At 43.2% G+C, this 27,041-nt stretch overlaps 1 protein-coding gene across 1 annotated transcript in view; it reads right to left on the bottom strand.

Annotated features, from left to right (window-relative positions):
* Positions 1-27,041, bottom strand: part of MUSK (muscle associated receptor tyrosine kinase) — a 54,532-nt gene that overhangs the window by 17,486 nt on the left and 10,005 nt on the right. The window contains exons 6-9 of the mRNA XM_008495854.2: positions 10,871-10,995; positions 6,994-7,153; positions 5,499-5,505; positions 2,611-2,877 (exon numbers count right to left, since the gene is read on the bottom strand). Coding sequence (XP_008494076.2) covers positions 2,611-2,877; positions 5,499-5,505; positions 6,994-7,153; positions 10,871-10,995 — 559 coding nt within the window. The remainder of the gene's footprint in view (positions 1-2,610; positions 2,878-5,498; positions 5,506-6,993; positions 7,154-10,870; positions 10,996-27,041) is intronic.

Genomic DNA, 27,041 nt, shown 5'->3' on the forward strand with positions numbered 1-27,041 from the left:
GGCATTACTTTCCCTTAAATTTAAATAGGGAAAACTCTAGTTTTAATCAGATTCCATCTACATTAATATTTTTATCTTAACTTGCTTTCTTCTTTTTCATACCATCTTATTTTACCCCCTGATTATTTTTATGAAAGCTTTACTCAGTTCATTTGTCAGTTGCTGTTCTTGATACCCAGCTTTCAAACCAAAACAAACATAAAAAATTACACGGTGAGATAAAAAATGGTGTACAGAACATATAACAAGATAAAAACACATGTCAAGGAAAATATGTCCCTCAGAAGCTGGGAGAATTCTCCATCCTGAGATTGTCAAATTCTTACTCACTAAGTATTTCAGCTGAAAATTGATGTAGCCTAGCTAGTTTCTGCAAAGGGGTATAAAGTTGTCAGTAAAAACCAGATAAGATAGTTGGAAAGTAACAAAGACCATGTGAAATGTGTTCAAGAGCCCCCAGAAGTCTCAGCTGTTCTTAAGTACATATAGTATGTCAGAGTTATTAAAAGGAGTATTGGATTAGGCCTTCAGAAAAACTGTTGTCTATCTGATGCGCTCTGGGAACAGGAAACAGGAAGGATGCCATTCCTCTGCTCTTGTCTTTAAAAAATTCTGTGTTTAAATGTGTATTGAAATCACAGGATAAAATTACTAAAGGGGAGAAAAAAAGCCCATGACATTGACTCATGTATCAGAAGTAAGATGATGCCAGCCAAGTCCACTAAGACTTAGACATATTTGAAAATGCTGCGCCTATTAGTTCAAGATCAAGTGCAGTTTTATGCTGACTTAAATCACTCTGACTTCCAAAGTGTACCAGAAGTGCAGCTCTTCAGTTGAATTACCATGAGTTCTGATCCTGCAGGGCCACTCATGAGCAGGAGCAAACAAAGCAAAACCCACCTCTCACTGAAATGGTTTATGGAGTACTGTGCAAAATCCTTAGCCGGCAAATGTGCTGTGCATTTGTGGCTCAGATGTAAATACCTGTCACACATCTTGAAAACAGTCAGAGAGATGGGGTCGTAAAGGGTACAACAACAAGCTGATCAACAAGGCAGCAGGGAGGAGTGCACCAGCAAAAAAGGCTCAGTACTTGGCTAGGTGATTGTTTGTGGATATTTGCATATGCACCTCTTTTGTAGGAGATGTGACATTACTGTGCTGGCAGAGAAATACTGAAGAGTATTCAAACTTTTTAACAGGGCTTTCCTCTATGCCTCTGCTTTAGAGATATGAAAGGAGGAACAAACATAAAGGTACAGAGTACAAAGACAATATGCTGCTGATTGCCCTAAAAAGTCACTGCATAGCTGGAAAAATAATTGCCAATAAACTACATCTGGCCTAAGTCCAGCTGGCAGAGTACTTTCCATGTCTGTAGAGAAGGCTTGTATTTCAGCTGAGGCATTAGATTTGGGACTGGTCTCCTGATAAACACAAATCTGAATGAACTGCTGTAAGATGTGGCTCAAGAAGGACAACAGCAAAGTACTGCACTTAGGCAGGAATGTCAGCTGCCCAAACACAAAATGGGTGTTGACCAGACAACAGTCCACCAGGGGCTGAAAATGGACATCAATCAGTTGTGGCCAGTAGTTTTGTTTGGAAAAAAAAGAAAGCTTCACCCTGAAACATCTATGTGCGGCTGTTCTCTGCGAGGCACACTGAGCGATTGTTCCATTATAGTAAACAATAACAGAGTCTGGGCTGGAGGCTATATATATATCACTTTAGGAAAGATAAGGAGCAGAAACTTCAGAGTCTGGAACAAAAGAGCTATCAGCAGAGCTTGGAAAAAACAGCTTTACTTTAGTCTGAGAACCTGGGGAAGATTAAAAATCTCACTGCAAATAGGAAGGGAAGAAATTAATCTCTGTGGCCATGGTGAGAGGACAAGGAGCAATCAGAGAGGCTGCTCAGGAGGTTGCACAGGGAAGGGGCAGTGTCTGCTGCTGGGATATGTTGCACAAACACCTGTCAGCAGTGGATTAGCTGTATTGGGAGATGCTTTGGTCTCCTCAGGGTCCCTGCCAGACCTCTTTTAGTGCACAGTTCTCTGCATAATGGAGGATATAAGGGCCAGAAGGGTGTTTGGTTTAGCAGGCACATTTACACTGGCAGTGTCTCTGGTGTCATCTCTTTTTGTTTCATCTTCATTGTTGTGGGAAGTACTGAATGGTGAGGGTATTGCCTTGGCCTCATTTGTTGCATGCACTGTGACCATATTTAGTCAAAATGCCAAACAAGCATTCACTTTTGATAATAACGAGTACATACTGAGCTAGTTTAACTTATAGCAATATAATAATTATTTAAATCAATTATGTCATTCAAGTGTACATTTCTTTTCAATGCTGTCCACTAAAAGTCTGATATAACACAGACGTCTGGCTGTGAAAGTCAGTCCACACCCTGGCACTGATCAAAGAGAGGACTGGATCAGGTCTTGGTGCATAGAGAGGAGACCAAAGGGGAAACCCATGCAAATCTAGAGGCACCGTATTCCCTCTGGGCTACTGCCGGCCTGGTCAGACTCTCACCACTCCCCTGCTGCCTACACATCCCCATGAAATGGAAGTGAAAGAGAAGCATTATTTTTTAATTTACCTGCACACTGGTTTTGGAGCTGGCCCAGCTCCCGAGGGATTGCACTCCTGGAAGATGTAGTTACACAGCAGAGACTCAGCAGCCGGTTGGCAGAATGAACTCACCATTTTCAGTTCAGTCCAGGCCGTGTGCACAAGCAGCTCTTGGGTCTCCTCTGGGTCAGCATAGGAGGAGTTGAAGAAAACAAGAGCATTCTTCGCCAAGATGGCACTACACACCTCACCTCTGTACGTGCTGCAGTAGCCTGCATCACCCTTGTAGAGCTTGCTGTCAAGGACAAGAGCATGCAGATACAGTAAGCTCACAGCCCTTAACACCTGCAGGAACAGTATGCCCAGGCTCTCTTCTTGAGTTTGCTGGCATCTGTAAAGCTAACAGGGGCTGGAGGAGAGGGTAGAGGGTTATAGCCACTAAGAACTGCTAATACCACCCAAAAATGAAATTCCTGCAAGGAATGCTGAGTGCAAGGCCCTGCCTGGCAAGATCTAGAGCTGAGGCTTTGGCTTGGAGTTGCTAGCAGTATAAGCAGTATAGTGGGCACTTATACTGCTAGCAGTATAAGTGGGCAAAAAGACTGAATCATCATGCACAGTTGTGACCTAGTATGGCCACTCACCCTGCACCCAGGCCCTGATTAGAAAACATTGTTTTCCTGCATCCCTGCAGTAGAGATGAGCTTTGCTGCTTTCTGCACACCTGTGATAACTCAGGATTTTTTTCTCTCCTGACTAGAAACAGTTTATTTTCGGGTGGACATTATAAGCAGGAGCCAAGTGAGTCCCATCCAACATGTGCTGGGAAATTCTTTGCAAGATCAGACCAGCCAGGCTCCTGCTTGCCTCTTCTCAATTCCTGCACCACTCCTGACCCTGCTGCTCTTCCACACACATTTAGGTGGGAGGCACAGGGGAGGAAAGCACAAGCCCACACAGTTTTCTTTCTGGTGCTTCCCTGTAAGGCCAATTCTTTCCTGTCTTCTCCAAATCTTGCACCTTGCAAACTCCTGCTACTAAGCACAGGAGCAGAGCTACACCAGAGCAATAAAAAGCACAGCAGGGTCATCTCCTTCATGGGCCATTTATCTTCCCCATGTTTCTTGCATCTAGCAGGACCATACTGTCAGCCTTCCCTCCCTTCCTCCCCATGGCCATCAGAAGGGAGCAGGAGGGCAAGGGCATGCACAGGTCAGACATGTTCCCAGCAGCATCCACTGTGGTTAGGATGTGCCCTCCACTCAGGCAGCCTGTGGGATGCAGTGCCCTCAGCACAGGGGGAAAAACCTGGGAAAAAGGCCTTCCCTGTGTGTGTGTGAGATGGATGAATCAGGGAGGGAGGAAGGCTGGGTGCAGCTGTCCCCACTGCTCATTCGGTCAGTTTAACTGGGGTCAGGGAGTTCAATTCACAACATGCCAACCATTTGAAGTAGCCAGCAGAGCTATTTGTATCTTTGACTCTCATTTCTTTCTCCTGTCCAAATAATCACCCATTGTCAGCCCTGGGGGTTCTTGCTGGTTTTCTTTGAAAAGCTGGAGATACATGGACAAGGGATTATACAGGATGCTTAAATCTCTGCTTTTCAGATGCCACTCTCTTCAGACAACACTCTCTGCCTTGGATTTAGCTGCACTGCTTTGAACTCCATGTCAGGCTTTGTTTTTTTCTAATTATTATTTTTCATACCTGACACATCAGCTAAAAAAATACAGGAAAGTGCTGATACCTTGAGGTAGTATCAAAATAACACCCTGCATCACCCCAGGCACCACAGGCAGCCCTTCGTATGACACAGGCAGCCCCAGAATCCTGCACTGATCCCACAGCCCACATCATCTCCCTGGCACAGCACAGGTTTTCCCACAGTACCACGTGGCCCCCAGCACCCTGCTAGAGCCATGGCAGGGGTCATATTATTATTTTCTTGATGATTCCTGCTTTGCTTAACCTAAAAGTTGTGTCCTTCCTGTGCCCCAAGAGGCACCAGAGGGGACAGGTGCATGGGGCAGCTGTGCAGGTGACTCCAGCAAGATGCAGAAGCAGCCTGACAAAAGGTACCAGTGCTAATGTTGTGTTTCTTTGCCTTTTTAAAAACTGCAGGGAGAAACAGCAATTTGTTTCTCACAGCACCTTCTCACAAAAAGGGGATTTCATGAAGCAAATGTTGAGAGGTGTGCGGGCTAATAGTTCTCAGCCCTCGTCCCAGGCTAACCATTTTTGTTTTCCTGTCAGGCGGATCTCCCAGTGCAACAGGTATCCTAGGACACCATAAAGCCAGCTGAATTGTCCAGTATTAACACCTCCCCCCCAAAACCAAACAACTCCCCTCCCCCCTCCCAAAAAAAAAAACAACCAACCAAACCAAGCCACACCACCCCAAACAAACAAACAAAAAACACCAGGCAAAACAAGCAAAAGCAAAAGTGCATGTCTGATTACAGGCAAATTGTTTTACCCTTCAATAACCCTGTTTGAAACAAATATCTAAACCTCACTTGACCTAATCTGGTCCCAACCAAATCAAAATATTCACAGCATACAGACAGGAGTTTAATTTCAATGAAGCTTTTGCCTGAAAATTCATAAGGTCAGTGAAGTGGATGTATAACTGTGAACAGAATGTACTCCAGAATATTCTGCTCACTACTGCATTTTAAATACCCTTAATGATGTGTGATCTACTGTTTGCTTGATGCAGACATATCCTTATCTACCTGGGCTTAGTCCTTAATCATGCCTGCATAAAGCAGCTCAGTGTTCCCTTCAGATGAACCTCTTCTGTGTGCTTGGAATCTGAAAACCCACTCCATTTATGCAAAATTAACCAAATCCCATTAGTTCATCATCCCTGGCCCCAAGAGTCCCCCCAGGCAGTCACAGAAAGTCATGCTTACCTCCATTCTGGGAGGCACCAGGTCCAGGAATTGTGATGAACCAGGAGAAAAAAAGAAATGGAAAAGACATCAATGGCACTTCATTGCCCCCTCCGTGATGTAGGAATTAAGAATTCAGTGCTAGGAATTCCATATAAGACCTATAAACTAACTGAAATGGATGCAGCTAAATTCTATTCTTATTTAGCAACTTCACAAGGAGAAGAGATGGGTAACATTGGGTGCCATATACGGAGAGGGAATGGGGAGGATGAAGTGAACTGTTGACTGCAGTTCTTGCTGAGGTCGACCATTGCACCCTAAACCTATGCCTTTACCCTTATCCTTTGGGTCCTCTATAGACCACAGGTAGCATTCTCTGTTTAAACCAAAATGCAGCCAGCATGCAGTCCCATGTGGGATAAACCAGGGATGGTGGAGCAGGACAGGCACACAGCTGTGTCCTCATCTAACATCACCATGGGAAGCACATCTGTGCTGGCACCAGGAGGAGACACTGAGCATCAGTCAAGGATGGTGACACCTTTGTCCTGGGGACACTCAGGAGCTGGGATAACACTGAGGTAGGCTTCTGTTTGTGTCTAGGGGGCTGCTCTCCTGCTGAGCACAGGCAGCCTGGAGGACAGCAGTGAAGCTTCTCCCACCAGCCCAGACCACCTTCCTTCCCTGCTTTGTGGGGCAGAGCCTTGCTGGGGTTAAAAGCAGAAGTGACAATGTGAAATATGGTACCCAGTACTGCATCTCTAATGGGGCAGATCTTGCTGCTAGGTCTCAATGCCCAGGGTAATAAAGGGCATGATCATTTTCTCAACAGCAGAACCTGAGGCACAGAGAGAAAGGGTGAGGTGCATGCTTAGTTAGCATCAGGACCAGAGCTATCATAGCATGTCTGGAGATCCAGCTGATTCCTCTTTGCTCTAACTAAACCCCCCTCCTTGTCCCAAGAGGGAAGCCACAAGTTAGCACCTTTCTCTTGGTGTCACAGATGATGCCGGCTAGTTCAGAGCATAGGTATTTCTCTTCTTTGGATCATCCTTTCCCCATTTTGAAGATGTCCTTGAGAGCAGAAGTTGCCCCAGGTACAGTGAGATACAGCTCTGACAGCAAACTCGATGCAAGCCCCTTGAGAAGCCAAGCTGCTCACAAAAGCTATTTTCACCTTGCTGTTAGGTGACACCAGCTCTGGGTCATGGCCACAACTTCCTCTGCATGGATGAACTTATCAAGTGTGCTTCTGGGACACAAAGTACAAGATGGCATCAAACATTCAGGAAATGACAGCTGTGCCAGTCTCTGAAGTGTAAGAATATATGAGGAAATAGCCTGGTGGGTGATGTACTTGTACTCATGTTTATCCCTCTGCACGCTGTGATCCCTCCAAGGCTTTCCCTGCTCCTCTGGAGTACTTCACACCCTGTTCCTCTTCCCTAGCAGGGAAGCTAGGACTGAGATTGCATGGGTTAAAAAAGTAATGACCCCTTCTTTCCCAGCATACCTGAAATGCTGATGGTTGCTGCAGCTTTTGCAGCTCCAAAAGTTTTGCTGTGTTTGTTTGTGGCGAGGCAAGTGAACAGGCCAGGTCGGGTGACATACACCTGCAGTCTGGAGTCAACCACTCTGTCCTTGACAATTTCTGCTATAGAACCTGCAGAAACCTAGGAGAGTGAAAAGTTGACTGCTGTGGTGTTTCCAACAGAGGCAAACAAACCAAGGAAAAATCTAAGAGATGGAGCCCCCAGCACTGAAACTAGCAGAGAAAGATGTAGCAGATAGAAGTGGCAGAGAGCTGAAGATTGGTGCTTGCATAGCAGCTGACTTCACAAACAAAAGCAAATGTTAAAGACCTCCTATTTCACATTTCAGCAATACTGTTGCAAATAATTTTCAGTTCCAGGCGGCTGTAGTCTCAGTTTTGCTCAAGTGATCAAGCTGGTTAATTGCTCCAGGACCTGTTTGAGCAGACTGTGTGCCTATTCATGCCTTAGCAAAGAAGGGCATGACGTGGCTTTGTGAACCCTTCTGGCTATACAGGAGAAAAGAAAATAGTTTGAAAGTTGTCAATTCTGGATTAATGTAACTACTGCTCCACTTTCAAAGCAGTCATGAGCAAAGCAAGCACTCTGGTTCCAACACCATAAGGTAACAGATTTTCTTATTTCAGCACCTGAAAATATGGAAGGGGCTGCAAATGTGGTGTGGACAGCTCTTTTCCCAAGTCAGAAACTCCCAAATAGATCAGTTTGGAGCATATTGATTTTGGGGAGTTGCCCTGATTTTATCCTCAAATCTCTCCTGCTCATGTGGCATTCCTGAAAGTAGAATGACATGGTACACCAAGACTCTACTTTGCAAAGGCAACAGGAAGGAGCAGCAATGCCTGCTCTGCTCTACGCTACTAATAGGAACCATCAGGTATAACTGAAGTGAAATGCAGTTTCCCATGAACTCCACCAGTGAGACCTGGTCCTAAGGACAGTCAAGACCTTCCTAGACCCATCCCAGCTGTCTGAGAGCCTACAGATGTCAGTCTGACCTCCATGGAAGTTATTAGAAACATGATGTCAAAGGGATCTAGATCTACTCCTGAATGTACTTAGAGTGGTAGTTGAAAAAGCAAGAAAGATTGCATCAGTTTAGTATCATGTCTTCAATAAGCAGATAGGCTTCCCTATGAAAAGAAAATGCTGAAGATGGTATATTTCTTTTGCCTCACTCAAGCTGAACTTCTACTTGTAGTGGGGGAACGTACATGAGAAATAGTCACTAAATAACCAGACCCACACAGTAAGTATTGCATCAGGGATGAGTGGTAGGCCGGTCACTGTGCAAATGAAATGACCAGGAATATTTTTTTGGCCTTATGCTATGAAGACAGCTCACATGGGTGGGATCTCAGGGTATATTTTTTCACAACATTCTCTTTTATTACAGTGATATTTAAAATTACTTTTAGATATTTTTTTTCTCATCAGAAACCTTTCAGCATAAAGACACTGCTGGGACCTTCCTGGTGGTAAGGAAAATTTCTTTGCAGGATGCTCCTGCTTCCCAGCATACACCCAGGAGAAGTGTCTTCTTGCCCGAACCATAAGTGCTGACCTAGCCCTCTCCCTTCTTGTCCTCCAGGCCTTGGGGGTACCCCATCACGTTAGCTGCCTGCTCCCAGCAGTGCTCTACTGTGCCTGGTGGGCACAGGGGACCAGAATTGCTCCTCTTAGAGCAGGACATGGGAGGGAAAGTCATCTGCAGGCAGTATGAGGAGCACACTTGGTCACATGTACTGTGGAATGTCAGAGGTGAACACCTCCAAAATCCTGGTGCCTGTGAGGAAATGTGAGGTAGTTGAGCCTAGGACTTCTACAACAGCCAGATGTTGTTTTCTCTGCTGAGATCCTCAATTGATCAATGAATTAACTTATTTCCTTCCCTTTTCAGATATATTTTGTTCCCAGGTCATTTTTTAGCCTTTAAAACGCCACTTCAGGCACAACCAAATCAGAAAACTTTTTACACTTTTACACCTGGCTCACTCATTCCTTGCATTGCAGAAAACTTCAGTAAGGTCCCTGATGACCCATTGGTAGGAGGCAAGAAGGAAAAGGAATAATCTTTCTGTTTAGTTAGGCAAGGCATCTGCTGCGCAGAGGATTTTCCATGCTTCTCTTCAAAGGCAGCTCAATAACCTCAGCATATTCCCACTCTGTAAGCCTCAGGACAATTACAGGTCAGTTTTCAGGCACTGCAGTGCCACAGGCCTGTTGCATCTTCACATGAGTCACTGCTGCTTCTTTGAGCCAGACCTCAAATGCATGCATGCATTCTAGTCCACCCACTTCCTGGGCTGACTTCCCCAAAGATGGGCTCTGATAAAGGTCTCCTTGCCATGTTAACAGTGGGACAGTCTGGAGCACCTCCTTCCTGGGACTGTGCTTTGCACATCTCACACTCAGCTCTCTGTGGGACCAAAATACCTGTGGGAGCTTGGCAGAACAGAATTCTGTGCTCCAGAAACATTCTGCCCTTGCCCAGGGACCACAGACTTCCCCCAGCAGAGAAGAAGTCTTGAACAACACTCGCAGTTGCCTTGAAATAATTATTGCCAGGAGCAAGCAAGGACCCACAGGGGTCTGGAGAGGCTGCTCTGCTTGCTTTGCTGTCCTCCCTAGCAACCTCAAATGAACGTAGAAAATTACTCCTAATCAGGCTGGAGGAAACAATGGGGTTAGAGGACATAAGGAAGGCACGACAGCCTGAAGAGTAGCCTAGGCTCATTAATGTCTCTAGCCTTGGAAAGAGGGGATACAGACCAGGATGGATATAGCCTTCTGAAGTAAGGAACTTCAGCAGGGGGATTTATTGGTCCTCTTGGACAAGCAAATCCACACAGGAATGGCCATGGTGAGTCAGTGGTCAGAAGGACTTTGTGTTGACAAGGGATCATGAGAAAGTTCAGAGGCAATTTGCCAGCCTGCAGGCAGCAGCTACTCCACACATCTCCACAGCACCATGCCCTGGGGCTCACATCCTCAAAGAAAGCTCACAAAGAGTATAAAATCTGTCGACCATAACTGTGTGAAGAGTGGAGGAAAGCCCTGGCAGGCTCAGGCTGCAGAGATGCTGTGACTGTGGTGCAGTGCTCACACCTAGGGAGTCAGTACTGGGTGGCAAGTAGCTCCTCAGTCCAGCTGAAGAGAAGCCATAGCAACAACACACACATGGGCATGAATGCCAGATGAATTCAAAGCAGGCACCTATTTTAAAGCTCAGGATAATTAGACCATGGAACAATTCCTGTGAGAAGCAGTGGAATTGTATCTCTTAGTGCCTGCTAAGTTGATGACATACTTCAGTGTGTCACCTATGTCAGTCTAGAAAACTGAAGATCTGTTCATTTGCAAATATACTGTGTGTATGTGCTGTCTCACAGGTATTTTGCCTTAAGGCATGTTGTATTATTTGACTACCTCAGTTTTTGTTATTTTATCAAAAAATCAATTTTGCCATGCAGCTGTTATCACATTAGGAGCAAAGAGAGGAAAAGGGGGTGCAGAAATACTCAAGCCCAAGATGCTTCTCTCGAAACCTTGGCTTGGAGGAAGGTTGTAAGTATCCAAAACATCCTTCATCTAGGGTTTTCTATACCACAACAGATTAACATTCACAGCACCCAGAAGAAGGAGGAGAGTGTTTTGCAGAGCAGAAAGTTGCACCAGGGAAGCAAGGTGGGCTCAACATGATTGCATAGCAAAGCACTAAGCAAGGCAGGAATAGAAATCATGGCTGCTGGCTCCCAGCCCCATGTAATTCCTGGGCTGCAGTCTCGATGCTAGCAACATTTCAGGGACAAAAGCATGAAAAAAAGAGTCACTTACAGCTTTCCCATTTTCCAGCCAGGTGATGGTGGGGACTGGCAGGCCAGTTGCTGTGCACCTCAATGTCACCACAGACCCAAAGGTGATATTTTGGGATTCAGGAGCCTTCAGGATTCTGGCAAATACTGCAGGAGAAAACAAAGGTGATGGCTGAACAGTGATGTAAAGCTGAGGGCTGTGTTCACAGAACTTGTTTCCTCTCCAGTAGGTCTTGAAAAAAGTCACAACCCCATGAATAGAAACAAATCATAACTCAGGGTTCCCAGTGAGTGAGTCTTTGAGGAGAAACAAGAAGAAAGTGATCATCATGGCTGTGCTCTGCACCTTACATACCAGAATTTTACCACTGGAAATTTCTACATTATCTGAGTTTGACTCCTCAGAGGAAGCAGTGTGCAAAAAGCCAAGGACAAACTCCCTGGTAGTGTGCAGATGGGACAGATGACAGTAAATATATAGCAAGTTACCACACTGCCCTGCCAAGGTTGACAAGTTGAAACTTGTTCAGAGCCATCAAGGGGAGTCACCAGCAGCGGTCATATACAGTGAAGGTTAAGGGTCAGATAAGTTCCTTGGTATGATTGCAGCAATTAGGACCTACCATGGAGACCTGCAAGCCCTGGCATTTTCCATGCCACAACAAGATACCCTGAGGGGAGAGAGTCTAATATTAGGTTATGGGGAAATGGCTGGCAAAGACTTTGGGAAGATGAGATAGTAGGCAGAAAGTGGGGCTTTTAGGAGACTTTTCCTCCCTGATGGCCTTCACAAGTTGTATTTCAGCTGCTGAAATTGGACCACACAGAGGAAACCAGAGAAGAGAGACATGTCCCAGGTGGCACATTTGAGTTTTGACCCAACATTTTTAATGCAGATGTCTGAACATCTGTGTAGAAGCAGGCTGGATAGCTGTGTGATGTTTCTTACTCCAGTTTCTCATGCTTAATTAGCAATGCTCAGTGTCTATCTTCTGGGCTGCAAAGCAATGACTGACAGTCTCCATCAGAAATTTTAGTAAGTACCAGTTTTTCTATTGGAGTCTTCATATAAGTCTGGCATCCTGCTTGCCACTTTTGCTGCCTCTATGGCTCCCCTTACCAGCATATCTGATCATGTCACAATCTTCTGTGTCTCTGTTTGCTCAATACACCTCTTGGCACTGGCCACTGGTTGCTCCCAGATGGAGCCTTCAAGTACAAAGCAATTAGGAGACCAACAAGGGCCCCTTCAGAAACTGAACATACACCCCCACCACTTGGTATGGGAAGGCTTAATCTGCAAAATTTCAATTGAAATAAAAGTGTATGTGCTTTCCACATAGTCCTTCCACCCAGTCCTGGCCTGGTCAGGGGGTGAAACTTGTTCAACAAAGGGCCCCAAACCAGCTTTTTCTTGTGGGTAGGCAACACTAGGAGCACATTTCTGTGCAGAAGACTTTTTTCCTTAGGAGAGACTTGTTTTTTGCTAACAATTCCTCCCTCATTGTTCATACAGAAGCAGCTCTGCTGTGCATAACATCTTGCTTTGCAGAGGTTGCATATCTTTTTGGGATGGAAGTCAACTTGAAGACAAAAGTTCTTTACCAGCCTGCACCACAGGAAGACTTCCATCATCCCCACATCACCATAGGTGAATCAGAGCTTAAGTTAGCCCAGCAGTTCAGCTCTCTGGGACTCATTACTTTCTCAGATGCCAAGATCAACAGAGAGATAGCCAACAGATTAACAAAGGCACACAGAGCATTCAGAAGACTTCATAAAAGAGTCTGGAGCAATAAACAACTGAAGAAAAGTATAAAGATTGGTCTACAGAGCCATTGCACTGTCTACTCTTTTATATGGGTCTGAATCATGGGTCATCTACCACCACCACCCGCAACTCCTTGAATGCTTCCATCAGTGCTGCCTCCGTACAATCGCCTAAACTGGACTGACTGAGTAACCAAAGTTCCTGTCCCTGAACAAGCAGGGGGCACCAGGACTGAGGCCATGATACTGAGGACACAGCTGTCCTGGGCAGGGCACATCTCCAGGGTGGAGGATCACCACCTCCCTAAGATTGTGCTCTGTGGTAAACTTGCCACCGGCTGCTGCAAGAGAGGAGCCCCAGAGAGGAGATACAAGGACTCCCTGAAACAATTCCTCAGCTTTGGCCATCAGTGGTCAGCAGACATGGAGACACCATCCATAATGCTGCTGCCTCCTTTGAGAACACAGGGAGAATCAGTCTGGAGGAGAAAAGACAGCAGAGAAAGAGCCTTGCCTTGGCTGTCCCCTCACAGGAGACTCTGCTGGGCCTTTTGCAACCTCACTCCAGTCCTGCATTGGCCTCATCAGCAATCAGCAAGAGTGGGGAGAGCCCTTCTGAAATCTTTGTTCATGAAGCCAAGCCATGATGATGATGATGACAGCTATTCGACATGTCCCTGGGCAGAGGTTTCTAGGAAGATCAAATTTAATGTCAGCAAAGTGAAAAGGGTGGGAGGATACATATTATATTCAGGTTCTTAATTCCTCTGTGGTCTCTGAGCAGTCTCTTTATGTCAATGCTTGCTGGCAGTTGCTAAAAGTCAAAGCAGAGCAGCCTGGCTACTGCTGCATCCCCCCTGCCCAGCAGTGAGGCAGTGGGTATGTAGCTCCACCACTAACAAGGAAAACTGCAGTTGCCATCCAGGGTCTTTCCTGATGGATGATAAGTGAAATGAAATGAAATGAAATGAAATGAAATGAAATGAAATGAAATGAAATTAAATGAAATTAAATTAAATGAAATGCAGCCTTTGCCTGAAGTTTCACTCCAGGTCATTACAGAATCACAGAATGTCAGGGGTTGGAAGGCACCTCTGAAGATTATTGAGTCCAACCCTACTGCTAGAACAGGACCAAAACTAGGGCAAGTCATGCAGAAATGCACCCAGATGGGTCTTGGAAGTCTCCAAAGATTGAGACTCCACAACCTCCCTGGGAAGCCTGTTCCAGGGCTCTGTGACCCTTACAGTTAAGAAATTCTTCCTCATGTTGGGCTGGAACTTCCTGTGCTCTATCTTGAATCCATTGCCTCTCATCCCAGGGCACAAGTAAATTGGGATTTTCCCTTCCTTCTGGATGCCCAGCCCTCATAGATTTTTACACTTTAATTCGATCCCCTCTCAGCCTTCCCTCAGCCTTTCTTCATAAGGCAGTTTTTCTAGTCCCTTAATCATCCTCATAGCCCTGTGTTATACTCTCAAGTAAATCCCTGTCCCTCTTAAATAGGGGAGCAATGGATGGTTACATATTCAGCCCTGAATTCCCTGGGCCAAGCTCATAATTACTTTTATACTTCAGTTGGAGAAATACTGAAGTTTTGGTCTGTCCCCTGGCAGTAGTTATGTGTACGTGGCTCCAAGTCAGCACATTATGTTTCAGGGCTGGAACACAGTCCCTAATGCTTTTCTCATGCTGCTGTTGGTTTCTCAGTGTGCTGCTGGAACTCACACAGCTTAATTAATACCCAAGTGACGAATTAACAGCACCCCGTTAGCTGGTGCTGAACACAGGCACAAGTGCCCTCCTCTGTACCTCCTGCTTTCCCAGAATCTGTAAGGGTCTTCCCACCAGGATAAAAAAAGAAGGCACTTTTTGAAAATTGTGGTAGTTGTGGAGGTGACCATGGCAAGCTCTGTGGCTGGTCCAGCTCACACATGGAGGCTGTGGGATGACCAGAAAGCTGCATCCTACCACCTGGGGTCCCCTTGGTGGAGGTGATCACAGCATTTGTTGTAGTAGCGCAGGACACTGCTGGCATGAGGGCTCATCCAGCAGCAGAGGGAAAGAAAAAGTCAGGCCATTCAAGCCTAAAAGACCAAATACATGGGTAAAAATTCAACCACAGCTGCTAAGCATTCACATGTTTCTCATGGAATGTAGTGTGGATGTGTTACCTAGCACAGGCAGAGATGGTTAATGAAAGTGAACCTCTAAGGAAATAAGCTTATTTCCAAAATCTGGAAGAATGGGAGCTCCTGCTACCCTCCATATCATCATATGCATTTCCAGAACTTTCTTAACTGACAGTACAGGTTTAACACTTTAAATACTTACATTTAAACATTTCAAATATTTACATTTAATATTTCAAATAATTGTATTTAAAAATTGTTTTACTGAAGTTTAGCTCTTTACCTTGCACACTTAGCTCTAGATACTGTGATTAGAATAAAGTGGCTTTTTTTACACTATGTTATCTTGAAGCAAGAAGTTCCCTGGGATTAGAACTGAATTCCTTAGGTGAAGATGGGCTTGGGAGCACCACTGGCTGGCACATTTTCCAAAAGGCTTTTTCTTGCTTTGGGAAACAGGGAAAAAAAAAGAAAGAAAGAAATTTTTAAAAAGTAAAAAAAAAAAAAAAAGGTAGCATGAGCTACTTCACAACCCTACCATCTTGGGTGAATAATCAACACACAGATTTTGCTGGCAGACTTAGGTGATGTAGGAAAGCGAGGATGGGCTGTGTGAGAGCAGCCAGAGTCACCTTGCACCAGTGCAAGATCAGAAAGGATGAAGTTGTGGTCTACTTTGGTAACCTCAAGAGCAAGCAAGTCTGTCCTGTAGCTACATGGAGGAGCCTAAAAATATGGGGTTTTTTTCCCCCACTGCATTGAACAAAGAAAGACAAGAGGAAAAGTCAAGAAATAAATGGCAACTTTGATGGTGCCAATCTAAGCATCTGGAATGGAGAGGCATTTGAAAGGCAGGAAAAGGAACAGGAAATGGCAATAAATGTTTATAAAACTCACATTATTTTGCGGGCACAGAACATGACTTTGTTTTATTTTGCCTTAGGGTGACACTTTGTAACAATAAGGCAATTTTTAACTACTTGCCCTCCTTTTCCAGATCTACCAGAAGTGGACTTTGACAGGACCTGGTACTATCTAGATACATCACCTAAAGGTTAACATTCACATCAAGATCTCTCAGGATTTCAGCAAGGGATTTACCTAAAGACATTCCAAAAAACAGTTAGGAAAGGCAGTCAAAGAAAGCTTCATTTATTTATTTATTTAAGTGGAAAATAAAACAGAGAAGCTGGAAACTAAATCCGGCCAGCTAAAAGCCAACCCAGCATGTTAAGTTTCACTCCCAAGCTCCCTAATAAATGTCCTTTCTTTTACAGCCCTGCTAAATGATGTGCTGGGCTCTGCAGGACTTGCTAGGAGGTATCTACACCACAGCCAGCTGCTCTCGTTTCTGAGAATTGGGTAACATCATCCAGTCCAAACAGTAGGGCTTTAATTCAGTCACGAACTTTTTACACTATAAAAAGATTAAAGCAGGTTCCCCCCCCTGCTCCGGCCCCCATTTTGAATGGATAACTCTTTCCAGGTGACTTTGTTTTCCTGATGCCATTGACTGAGCTATGTTTCATTTACAGGGTTTGGGGCCTGATCCTGTAGTCCTGGCAGATGACTGCCCCACTGACTGGATAAGGTCTGGGGTTTTTTGTTAAAGCAGGATGGATCGAGCCATTCTCATCCAGACAGCACCTTGGATGGCATCTGATGTGGTGCTCTCAGTAATGGAAAAAGTGATGCCCCAAGCTCAATGGAAACCCTGACGTGCACATCCTCACTGCAGGAGAACGTTCATAAGCCAGGGTATCATAAGCCTAAATATTGGCTTCGATACACCTGGCCCTGTCAAACAGTGTTTTTTGGAGTGTGGAATGAGTGTTTTCTTTTTTCCCAGAGCCTCCTCTGGCTTTGGTGAACCTCAGCTTGCTGAGAACTCAAGCAATATTTGCCCATGTATGTGAATTAACCCAGCCTGTCAACATCCCTACATATTCATGTCCAGGTTTGTTTCTAGTCCTGGCTACTGTAAAGAGTATCTGATAGACCAAACCAAGATAAGGCCACCAAGACCTAAACCTCTGCCAGCAGCTGCCTGGTGACAGTGGATGAACACTCCCTTCCCACCTCACTCTGAACCTGGTCCCACACGTGAGCCAGACCCAGCACATCCATACTGCCAAGTCCAGTATCTAAACCTGTTCGACTTCCCTTGATTGTTTTGTTTTTATCACAAAAAATGGCCTCTTGTGTGATTATGGACAGGTATTACACTGAAAATATTTTCCACTAAGCTGCAGAACACAGTGGGAAAGGTAACTCCCATGTGTAAATGGCACCCAATGTTCTACACTGCTGGGGGAACTGGTAAGACACAGATCGCCCTGGAAACTTTCCTGATATAAATACACTGTAAAAGACACTGTGCTGTGTCCTGTTCATGTGTAAGCATTTAGGAGCTAAACTGCAAGAATTTTTTAATGCACATTCACTGATGTTCCCATAGCTTTTTTGTACCCAAAGCATGACAGATTTAAAGGAATCCTTCTCTACAAAGGAGTTCTCTTGGCTTGGGCTTTGCTTACTAATCCGTAAAAAATCATTTATGCTTGCCACCCATAGGTTCCGAAGAACCATGAACTTGTGCCAATATGTTTGCAGTCTTTTGCCAATAAAAAACACAGTCTTCTAAATCCTTATTCACATTCATTCATCTCACATCCATTAAATCTTCCTGACAAGTCTAAACCAGGCAGTCAAGGAGAGGTAACAAGCAGAGGGTCTACCATTTCCTTCCCACTGGCGAGACATCAGGGGAGGTCTGACAAATACGTTTATAAACACAGAAAGCCACAGCATTTGTGTGTTCTGACATTTCAAATTAATCCGTGTAAAATCCTAACCATTTTTTAAATACCAGGGCTGAGAACTGGCCCCACATGGTGCTCCTGGATCAGCAGTCTTGGAGAGCCATACTGGGCTGTGTGCAGCAGCTAGTTGCATGCCAAGAGCCAGTGCTGAACAAGAGAGGCAGTCTCCACAGATGACATGACAGGACCAAATCCCAGCTTGGAGAACAAACAAATTCCTCAGTAAGCACACTCAGCAACCCCTCTTGCAGAAGCAGGGATGCTCTCTGCACATGGCTCACCACATAGATCTGTAGGGGAACAGCTCATGCTGTAGCTTTGCCACTGCTCAAGGTGTGCTGCCACTCAGCCACTCCCTTCCAAATTTTCTGGGTCAGTAAATAAATCCTGTGATAACAGCCAGGTCTATTGGGCTTTGGTATCTGAGTATTACTTATCAAAACTGCAATATTTATCTTTTTGCAAGCCTACCAAGTGATCACAAAGAGAAGCAAAATGCCACAATCATAGCTGATATACTTTTCCACTTATCTCTATCAGATTGCTTACTGATTTTTATTTAATCTCCATCCAAACATGCTTATTGCCAGAGAACCACGTATACACAGGTTATCAAAAGAAAAACATGTACAAATGCAGTAGGAAATGCACACAAGCACTGTATTTTTTCTCAAAGAACACCACTATTAGGTATGGGCCACAAAAGAGCAAGCTGCAGATGGGATGTAAGCAAGCAGCTCTTCATCATCTCCCAACCTCTCACCTGGTTACCATGGTAATCTGAGAGAAGAACCCTCCAATGCATTTAAAATATCTGTGTTTTGTACAAAATTTCAAAATCTCTAAGCTGTTCTGGCTTCTGTCACATGATTTGGGACGTTAGGTGCTTGTAGTCTTTCTAACACATTATGAGGCACAGGCCAGAAAGCACAGAAATACACAGACAGTCAACCTGGAGCCTGAGGCTGTGAGATGGACAGAGGGGACAATTCAAAGTCTGCATGGAAAGGAGATGGAGGAAACTGCAACATCTAGCACCAAAGCAAGCTTTTCTTTGCAAGGCAATAGCTTGTCAAGTTAATCTTATTCTGGGGCAAGCTCCAAGATTTATATATGGTAGGACAATCTGTATCAGCAGAAGAATTCATATAATGTTAAATGCACCAGCCAGCACAGGAACTTCTCAGCTGTTAAAGACTTTGTGTTGCATGTAGATGTCTCTGGAATCCAAAAAGCAGACCATGAAAATATGCAAAGCTATAATAGCCAGAAGTAAAATGTAAGTAGATAGCTTATATCCTGTGTAACTATATAAAACCTGTTCTGTACTAGTATTCATTTCTATATACAGAGCAAACACCAGATTCAAGGACAAGCGAGGATAATGTGTTCAAATTACTTCCCAAGGAAATGAATAAGGAAATTCTTTTCATGTTGGTACTGGTCTTATATATGTGTTTGGATTCTTTGAAGAAAAAAATCATCTAAACCTCCCCATGCTCTGGTTTTGTATATTATGAAGGAACACCACATGCCATTTAACTCTGCATTTACCTGTTAGTGCATGTGAAACTGGGGAAGAAGTTCCCAGTGTCCTGAGTCAAAAAGCAACCCTTTTGCTTATTCCAATCATTATCACAACTCATCTTGACCTTTGTTGAGGCTCCCAGTGTGCCTGCATGTACTGAAATCTGCACAGTTGCACTCAAGTCTCCTTCTCTCTTTCTCTCATGAATGAAACAGGAAATTATGGGGATCACTGTGATACCCAAAACTGAAATAAACCCTGCAGCATCCAGCCATCAGGTAACAGCAGTGCCATAAATTTAATTACATACCATATGAACAGTAATTCCCTTCATCTATTTTTAAGTGCTGCTAGCAGTAGATGCTGGGATGCTTCCTGTTTTGAGGTGTTTGCAAGTAGCCTGTTCCCTGCTCTCCTCATGTGAGCATTCCTGTTTTTCAATGCTGAAAACTTTGCTTGTCACTCCTAACATAGAGATCCATCTTTGTTCCCTGTTCTCAAATCCTAATTTGAGGTGCTCTTTGTGGGATGGTCTTCCTGGGGCCACCTGGGGCATTCAGTTTCAGAGTTGTGAGGGCTATGTTCTTATACAGAGAGGCACAGCAGCAGATGCTTTCTGTTCAACAGCACAGGCACACTCGACCTAGAAATATTGTGACACTAGAAATGGTGAGTGCCAGAAGCAAAACCTAGAGTTACAGAGAAAGGAAGATTCAGTTACAGTGAAATATAAGAGCTGGGCTTTCACCTCCACCATGGCTACCTGAATGGGAAAGATGGAAGAGGTCTTTGGAAGAGAGAAGGCATCAGCATCAGATTTAAAGCTGGATGTTTTAAATAGAATCCATAAAATTTCTACTGCAAGACCCTCCTTGTCATACATTCAGCCACAGCTCTACCTTGGCTGCTCTGTGTAAAAAGACAGCCACTTTAAGACAGTTCTCTCAGTTTGCTCTGGCCCCCCTTATCTGTTAGCTATTCTTTATCCTCTAATCTCTTTGCTATTGTGCAGGAAGCACAGCTTACTCACTACCCAACACAGTTTACAAGCCAGACAGATTTTGTCAGCAATGTCTTCTTTTTTTTTCCTTCATTAAAACCACAATCCATGAGATGATGTGAGAAATTTGTATATGCTTTAGTGTCTTTCCAAACTCCTAGGGGAAAGAGGTTTTTGCAAAAGGAAAATGACCATTGAAGAAGAATTGCTCATATGTCCCTTGTCAGAAACCTCATTCTCCCATGAGGTCTGCTTTGCAGCTTCTCAGGGCACAAATCTGCCCTGCAAAAGCAACTTAGGCAGCATGCACCTCACACCTGTGTGACAGCAGAACAAGTCTCAGGAATAAACCAAATAGCTCGTGCTTGTTTGCTCATTTGCTGAAGTTCTGGGGCTGTTTTTTTTCTCCTCTGGCTTGCCCTTTTACCTTCTAATTATGGCTATGCTTGTATATGCTGCATGTGAGAACCACGGGATGACTATGATGAATACAGTAGGTAGGAGGAGATTTAATGAGATATTCTGGGCTTTCAGTTACACCCATGCCACCCCACTGAGGTCAGTCAATTACTTTGGCGTAATTACAGGCAAGCTGGGTACAATTTTCTTTCCTTGTAATGCTCTCTCCTCCCCCGGAAGGCCTTTGCAATTTTTAACAGCACACAGCACTATTCACCATTTGCTGCCACAGGACTCTGCTGCAGATACATACACAGCACCACTGCAGGCAGAGAAGGCAATTCTTTCCCGAGCTGTCTCTGAACATGGCAGAGGCAAACCCTCTTCCTCAGTCAGTATCAGAATTCTCCCATGGAAATTTTGCCTAGCACTTGAATAAAAACTAGAAACTTACCTATCCAACTCCCACTTGGCAATCTATCTCATCCAAAGCATCCTACCTTAGATGGTGGCCCAGATGGGTTTCACATCAGTAGCTTACCTATGTCCAAGGCAGCAAGAGTCAAGGTAAGTGCTGACTCTTTGCTTTGCTGGTCTCTTCGTATTCCTCTTTCAGCTGCACCAAGTACAGACATGTTGACAAAAAACTGCAGAAAACTTTCTGCGTGGCACATCTGGAGCCAGTTTTCATTTGAAATAGGGGCCATCTCTGGAATGTGGTCAATCCAAATTTGCAGATGAACTGGGTTACACACAAACTTTCATTCTTACTTGAATTAGGGTGTGACTTTCTTGTCTTTTGATTTATCTGTGACATAAATTTATCCTAAGGCTACATCAGATGTCTGCAAAACATCTGAAGGAAACTAAATTTTATTAATATTAGTCTGCACAGCCTTCTAATTAAATAACCTAGGCATTGCTTTCCATTGTCACCTAGTCTACTGTCCCAGTTATTGCCTACATGAATTGCACAAGATTATTAAAAAAAAAAAAAAAAAAAAAAAAAAAAATCAATAAACTAAATGGACTCTACCCATGTCCTGTCAGATCTTTCTCTCTGAAAGGATGATTCTCCAATGAAAACCTTGCTGTTTTTAAGGCTAAGGCAGTTTCCAGAAGTGGCTTGTAGGGAAACATTTTTGTGGCCTGTGGCAGGGTATTATTTTAGTAGCTAGTAATAAGCAATAAACTGTGGGCAGGAAAAGGAGTTCTATCTACCAGAGTTGGAACACAAATATAAGCAAAGTCCGAGACACAAAAGCATGAGGAGAGTTGCTTCCGTGCTTGATTTGTTTGCTCTGAGTGCTGTCACAAAGTATCACAGGAAGAAGCTGAGCAGCAACACATGGACAGAGGGATGACCAAAACTGCTTGATTAAAAAAAGGACCAGTAGCCCTCAATCAGTGCCCTGTTCAGTCAGATGGAAATTATAGAGATGATCTGATTAAAAAAAAAAAAGCTATTTAATCCATGGAAAGTCCAGTCAGTTTCTTGATGAGCACACTGAATCTTGCAGCACTTGTCCTAGCTAATTAGACTGCATGTTTCCTGATAGATTTGTCACTGCTAATTTCTAGACATGCTTTTGTGTAGTGATGATTTCAAAACTAAACCTTATCACACAAAATAATCCAAAACTCCTGAATTCCACAACTCTTTGGTGCCACAGGCTGGAGATCAAGCTCAATTTCATGTAAATCACAACATGGAGGTGCATCTCACTCAATACAAAACCAAGAGGAACGTCTGTGAACTCCTTCCATTCACGTCATAGTGCCTGCATTTATGGCCCTTCTCTTTCCTACTCAAGGTTTAAAATGCATCACTGGGCAAATTGGGAGCATCAGAGGTTTCAGTTAAGGAGTGTAACAACTAGAAAGGCACAAAAGGAAGACTGTTCTTCAGCTTCAGGGAAAGAAAAAGATACTTTGTTTTGTTTCATTTCGTTTTGTTTTGTTTAAAAAGGAATTCTGCACATAGACTCCCAGTATGCAAAGTTAAAAAGCACAGTAGACTGTTCAGAATTGTCTTCCTACAGCAGAGGACTTCCACACGCTTTCTTCTGTTGGAATGGAAGGACATTTTGCAGAAGACCTTTCTACCTTTGTTTGCATCAGTGCTTAGCCTACTACAACCCTTCATACATTTTCATGGCAATGAGTCCATTTCCAGAAATATGCTTTTTCCCTAGTTGAAGTTAGAATTTAGGCTGATAAAGAAATATATGGTTTATAGCTTTATGCCTCATCTATGAACAGCTGTCACTTCTCTCTTGTACACATTTTATGGTCAACTTTTCAATTTCTTTTGTTCTGAAGAATGAAGAACATATAGGAGAGAAACTCATTCTACCAGTTCATAAAGTGTTTCTTTCCTTCCCCCAAGGACAGAAGTAAACTTTCCTCAAAACAGAGCAAAAAACTCTACCAGAACAAAGAATCCAGGTGAGTCAGTCTGTAAGTCATCACAAGATGTATTATTTTACGGATGCTTTGCAATAGGACTTTTTCATTTGATGCAGGAATTTTATATAGTCTGAGTATTGTTTATAAGCCTAACATCTTAAAAAGATAGCAAGGGCTTGAAAGTGAAACTGTTCAGTGGAATTTATAACATACATTAAAAAAAAAAAAAAAAAAAGAAAAAAAAAAAAAAAAAGCAGCAAAAAAACCCTATCAGGCAGCTTTTCCTGTGTGACAAGCATAACAAGCATATTCATAACAGGAATATTGCCATGTCTCTTACCAGGCAGGAGCCTGTGGGTTTCAATTTATTCTTTCAGTGTTATACAATTTTTATGTAATGGGTATGGAGAATATTGCTGTTCCATGTCAGTCTGTGGAGACCACAGAGGGGTGGAGTTCTAGGCTGAACTTGATGAGCTCTTGCGTAGCTCTTGCTGAACTATTCCAATTAACTGACTGTATCAATGTCACTGCAAGTAGCAATAAAAACTAAAATTCTTTTTGTTCTACAGCCCATGTTACATAAACTGCTGTCCAATGCATGAAGGAAAAAACACATGAATGTCTCGCTAATGCTGCCTGTCATGCAAAACCAATAGCTTTCAAATATTCAGATTGGGCCAAGAAATAGATTCTTGGCACAACCTAAAAGTCTATACCCTGCCCTCAATTTCCACTGACATCAATGGGAATTTCTGCATTCTCAACATTACTAAAACCAATGGCTGCTCTCCTATTTATTTCCAAAGCAGCAATCTTCAGGTAAAATTGGGTGGAATAACTCAGCAATCTCAGCCAACATCTTGTCAATAAACTTCAGCCTTCAGACATCTGTGTGAATTCCAGATCAGGCAAGCAAGCAAATGCTTTTATTCTATGATAGTCCTGAATTTTGAATTCATCTATGAATCTTTCAGTCACAGATTCAATTTGGGCATCAGTACAGCAAACAAGAAATTTTTATAAATCATTTTGCAAGGTGTATTTCACCAAGTTAACAAATGCTCCTTTCTTCTAGGGTTACCAGAAGTGTTCTTTATCAAAACTGATAATGTAGTAATTAAACAGCCAGTCATCTAAATGCTTAACATGATAGAAAATTAATATAAAATTGCAGGTCAGAACTTCAGGAAATTAAAATCACATTTCTTGACCAACAGCCAAGATTATAATACTCTTTTGTTGTGTCAATGTACCAAATACCTCTTAAAGCCATCTCCATACATACATGAGCAACAGGAAGTCATCCTTACACACTGTTTTTAATAGAAGCAGCAAACCGATGCTTGCTCATTTGGCTTTATTTGCAGAGCAGTGTGGAAAAGTCTTATTTCTCTCTTTTGCACTTCTGCCATATGACAATACTTCCACTAGTTTTTTTTCCATAAACTTGAATGGGCTTACTCATTTGGCAAAGGAAACAAATGAGGGAAAGCTGATTAAATACAGCCATGGAGCTGGATGATACAGCTGGAAACCATCTCACCCATGGAGGATCACTTCACAGTGCCACCCAACACATGTTGGCAGGAGCCAACTCTGCTTGACCCAGGTGTCCCCTCACTAAGCCAGAGGCATGTGTCAAAAAAAAAAAAAAAAAAAAAAAAATTAAAAAAAATAAAATCATTTCCACTAAAAAGGCCCACACTGCTTTCTTGACAACTGCTTTTCTTTTCTGACAATAGCAGTACCTAGATTTTCTTCTAAAATAATTGCTCAAATTATTTTGACTTTGTTTTAAAAATAATAAATCTTTAAAAATATCAAAGCTGTGCTTCAGAAGTATTAAATAGGGGACATAATTATAAATGTTGAGTAAAGCAGACAAGGGAGGGAGAAAAATATTTTGAAAATCTAAATAGCAGTCTTTTTCAAGCCATTTAGCCATTTTACCCCAGACCACTGAAACCAGACTACAAGTAAGACTGGAAGGCTCCTCAGTGGTATCGATGCTTGAGCCAACATTGTCATCAGTTTGAATGAGTGGATCCAGCAGATAATTTTACATTTCTGAGATTTGCTGTAGTTACTGTACCCAGCTTCAGGAAGTCATTTAAGTATGTCCTTGACCAGACATGTATTAAGGAGCCTGACTGTACGCATGAGTCAGGGGATTAGTCTTTCAAGAGTCTGACAGTCTTTCTCTGCACTTTGAACAATGCCTGAAACTAGTTGCAGGACTAACGATGGACCATTCCATTAAAATGGAACCTCACAACAGAATATTAGAAATCACTTCCAGAAGACATGACCCCACATCACCTAGATTTAGCTAAGCATAAATATTTTCAGCTCTCTTTGAATAGCCACTTGCTTTGGGATTAAATATTCATAGTTAACAGGCCATGCTTAGTCATTTTATTTTAATATTAAGCCACACTATGACAGGTGGCAACTCCAGTGAATGGTAGCAGCAAGATTTAGGGAAAAGTATTGTAGTGTTACCACAGAGAAGTAACAAACAGCATGTTTTCATAAGTTACATGGAAGAATGGCTCAAAACTGACTGACTGAACTGTGATTTTCCCGCATCAAGTAGGTTTTTATTGTTTGGTTGGTTGGCTTTTTTACTTGGAGTTATTTTAAAATGCTGATACTAATAGGGCACAAGAGATAGGAGGGGGTGGTATGGGGTACTAAAAACACTATAAAAAGGAGTGTGTGAGGGTATTGCATGTGTGTGCCCATACCTGCCTGCATACACAGTTAAGTGTATATGCCTGTATGCTAAACATCTGTGAAAATTAATCTAAAATCCTGGGAGAGGAAGGGATCTGTACACACAGCAAGCTGCAGTCAGGATTGTTACCTTTGGATTTGGAAGGGCAAAAAAGTAAAACAAACACACATCAGTCTAGTTTGGGTGGCAGCCTGAAATGAGGTATATTATATGGATGGGTACCCTACCAGAGAAACCCAGGCCAGCCTGGAGAACAGCATTGCTTTGTTCATCCAACACATGAATGGAACATGAGAGGATAGTTTGTGTGGGAGGACTGAGATCCCATTGATTAATTAAGACCCAATCTTCCTCATCTTAAAAAAAGCACACACAGGCTCTCCTTTGCCAGTAGGATATTTGTGGATTATTTTGCCATTCCTTGAATTACCAGGGAGCTGCATAATTCTGGAAACAGGGACACAAGAAGACATCAACCTTAGCAGCCTGGATTTTGGTGCAGTTTTCAGATTGCCTAAGTTGCTCTGGTGCCTGAGGCCCTTCAACATAGAGGGGAACTTTGTGTGCATGGCACCAGCTATTTGCCATCCACAGTTAATTTTTGACAAGCCTTTGACCACTGTCTCTATGATAAGGCCAAAACAAAATCCAGGATCCAAGCTGTTCACAGATGGATTCAAGTGTCTTCAGTTTATCTCATCACTTTTAGATCAAGAGAAGTACAGCTCTGAATGTACTTACTTACTGCCTCTGAAAAGGCAGTAAGTATTGCTGCCTTCCTGTTTTGAAGCTATGTAAGGACTTCCTAAAATACTTGAAGCCTGTACATCTAATACTTAATTGGAAAAAGGAAAAAAAAATTAAAAGAGGTATTTTTTAGGATAACAACAGAGTTACAGTAATTTGTAGTTGAATCTGATACACCTGACCCTGGTCACATGAAGAGGTCAATGGTTCTCTTAGACATGGGATTGCACCATAAATAAGCTCTGATAATCCCAGGCCAAATGTAGCCTACAACAATTTTATGAAGGTTAGTAGGCAAACAGAGACCCTTCTCCACTTTCTGCAGTACTGTTGCTCTGAATGAGAAATAAAAATTAGTCCATCTACTGAGTTGGTCATCCCTCCTAAGCCTCCACAGAACCCTGCTTAGCCCAACTTCTTCTACAGGATTCAGGAACACTGAATGCTTCAGCGCCTACATTTGGGTTCCCTGGCAGCCTGCTGGTCTCAGCTCTCTGAAACTAGTGAGGATTTATACCACAAAACAAACACCTTCTGTAAATAAGAGATGGACACTGAACACATAAAAGCCCAGAAACTGAGAAAAATCAATCCAATGTTTGGTTTAGTGGGCAGAAAATGTTCAAGTCCTCAAAGAGAAAAGCTC

The sequence above is a fragment of the Calypte anna genome, chromosome Z (genome assembly GCF_003957555.1).
Source record: "Calypte anna isolate BGI_N300 chromosome Z, bCalAnn1_v1.p, whole genome shotgun sequence".
NCBI classification, from domain to species: Eukaryota; Metazoa; Chordata; class Aves; order Apodiformes; family Trochilidae; genus Calypte; species Calypte anna.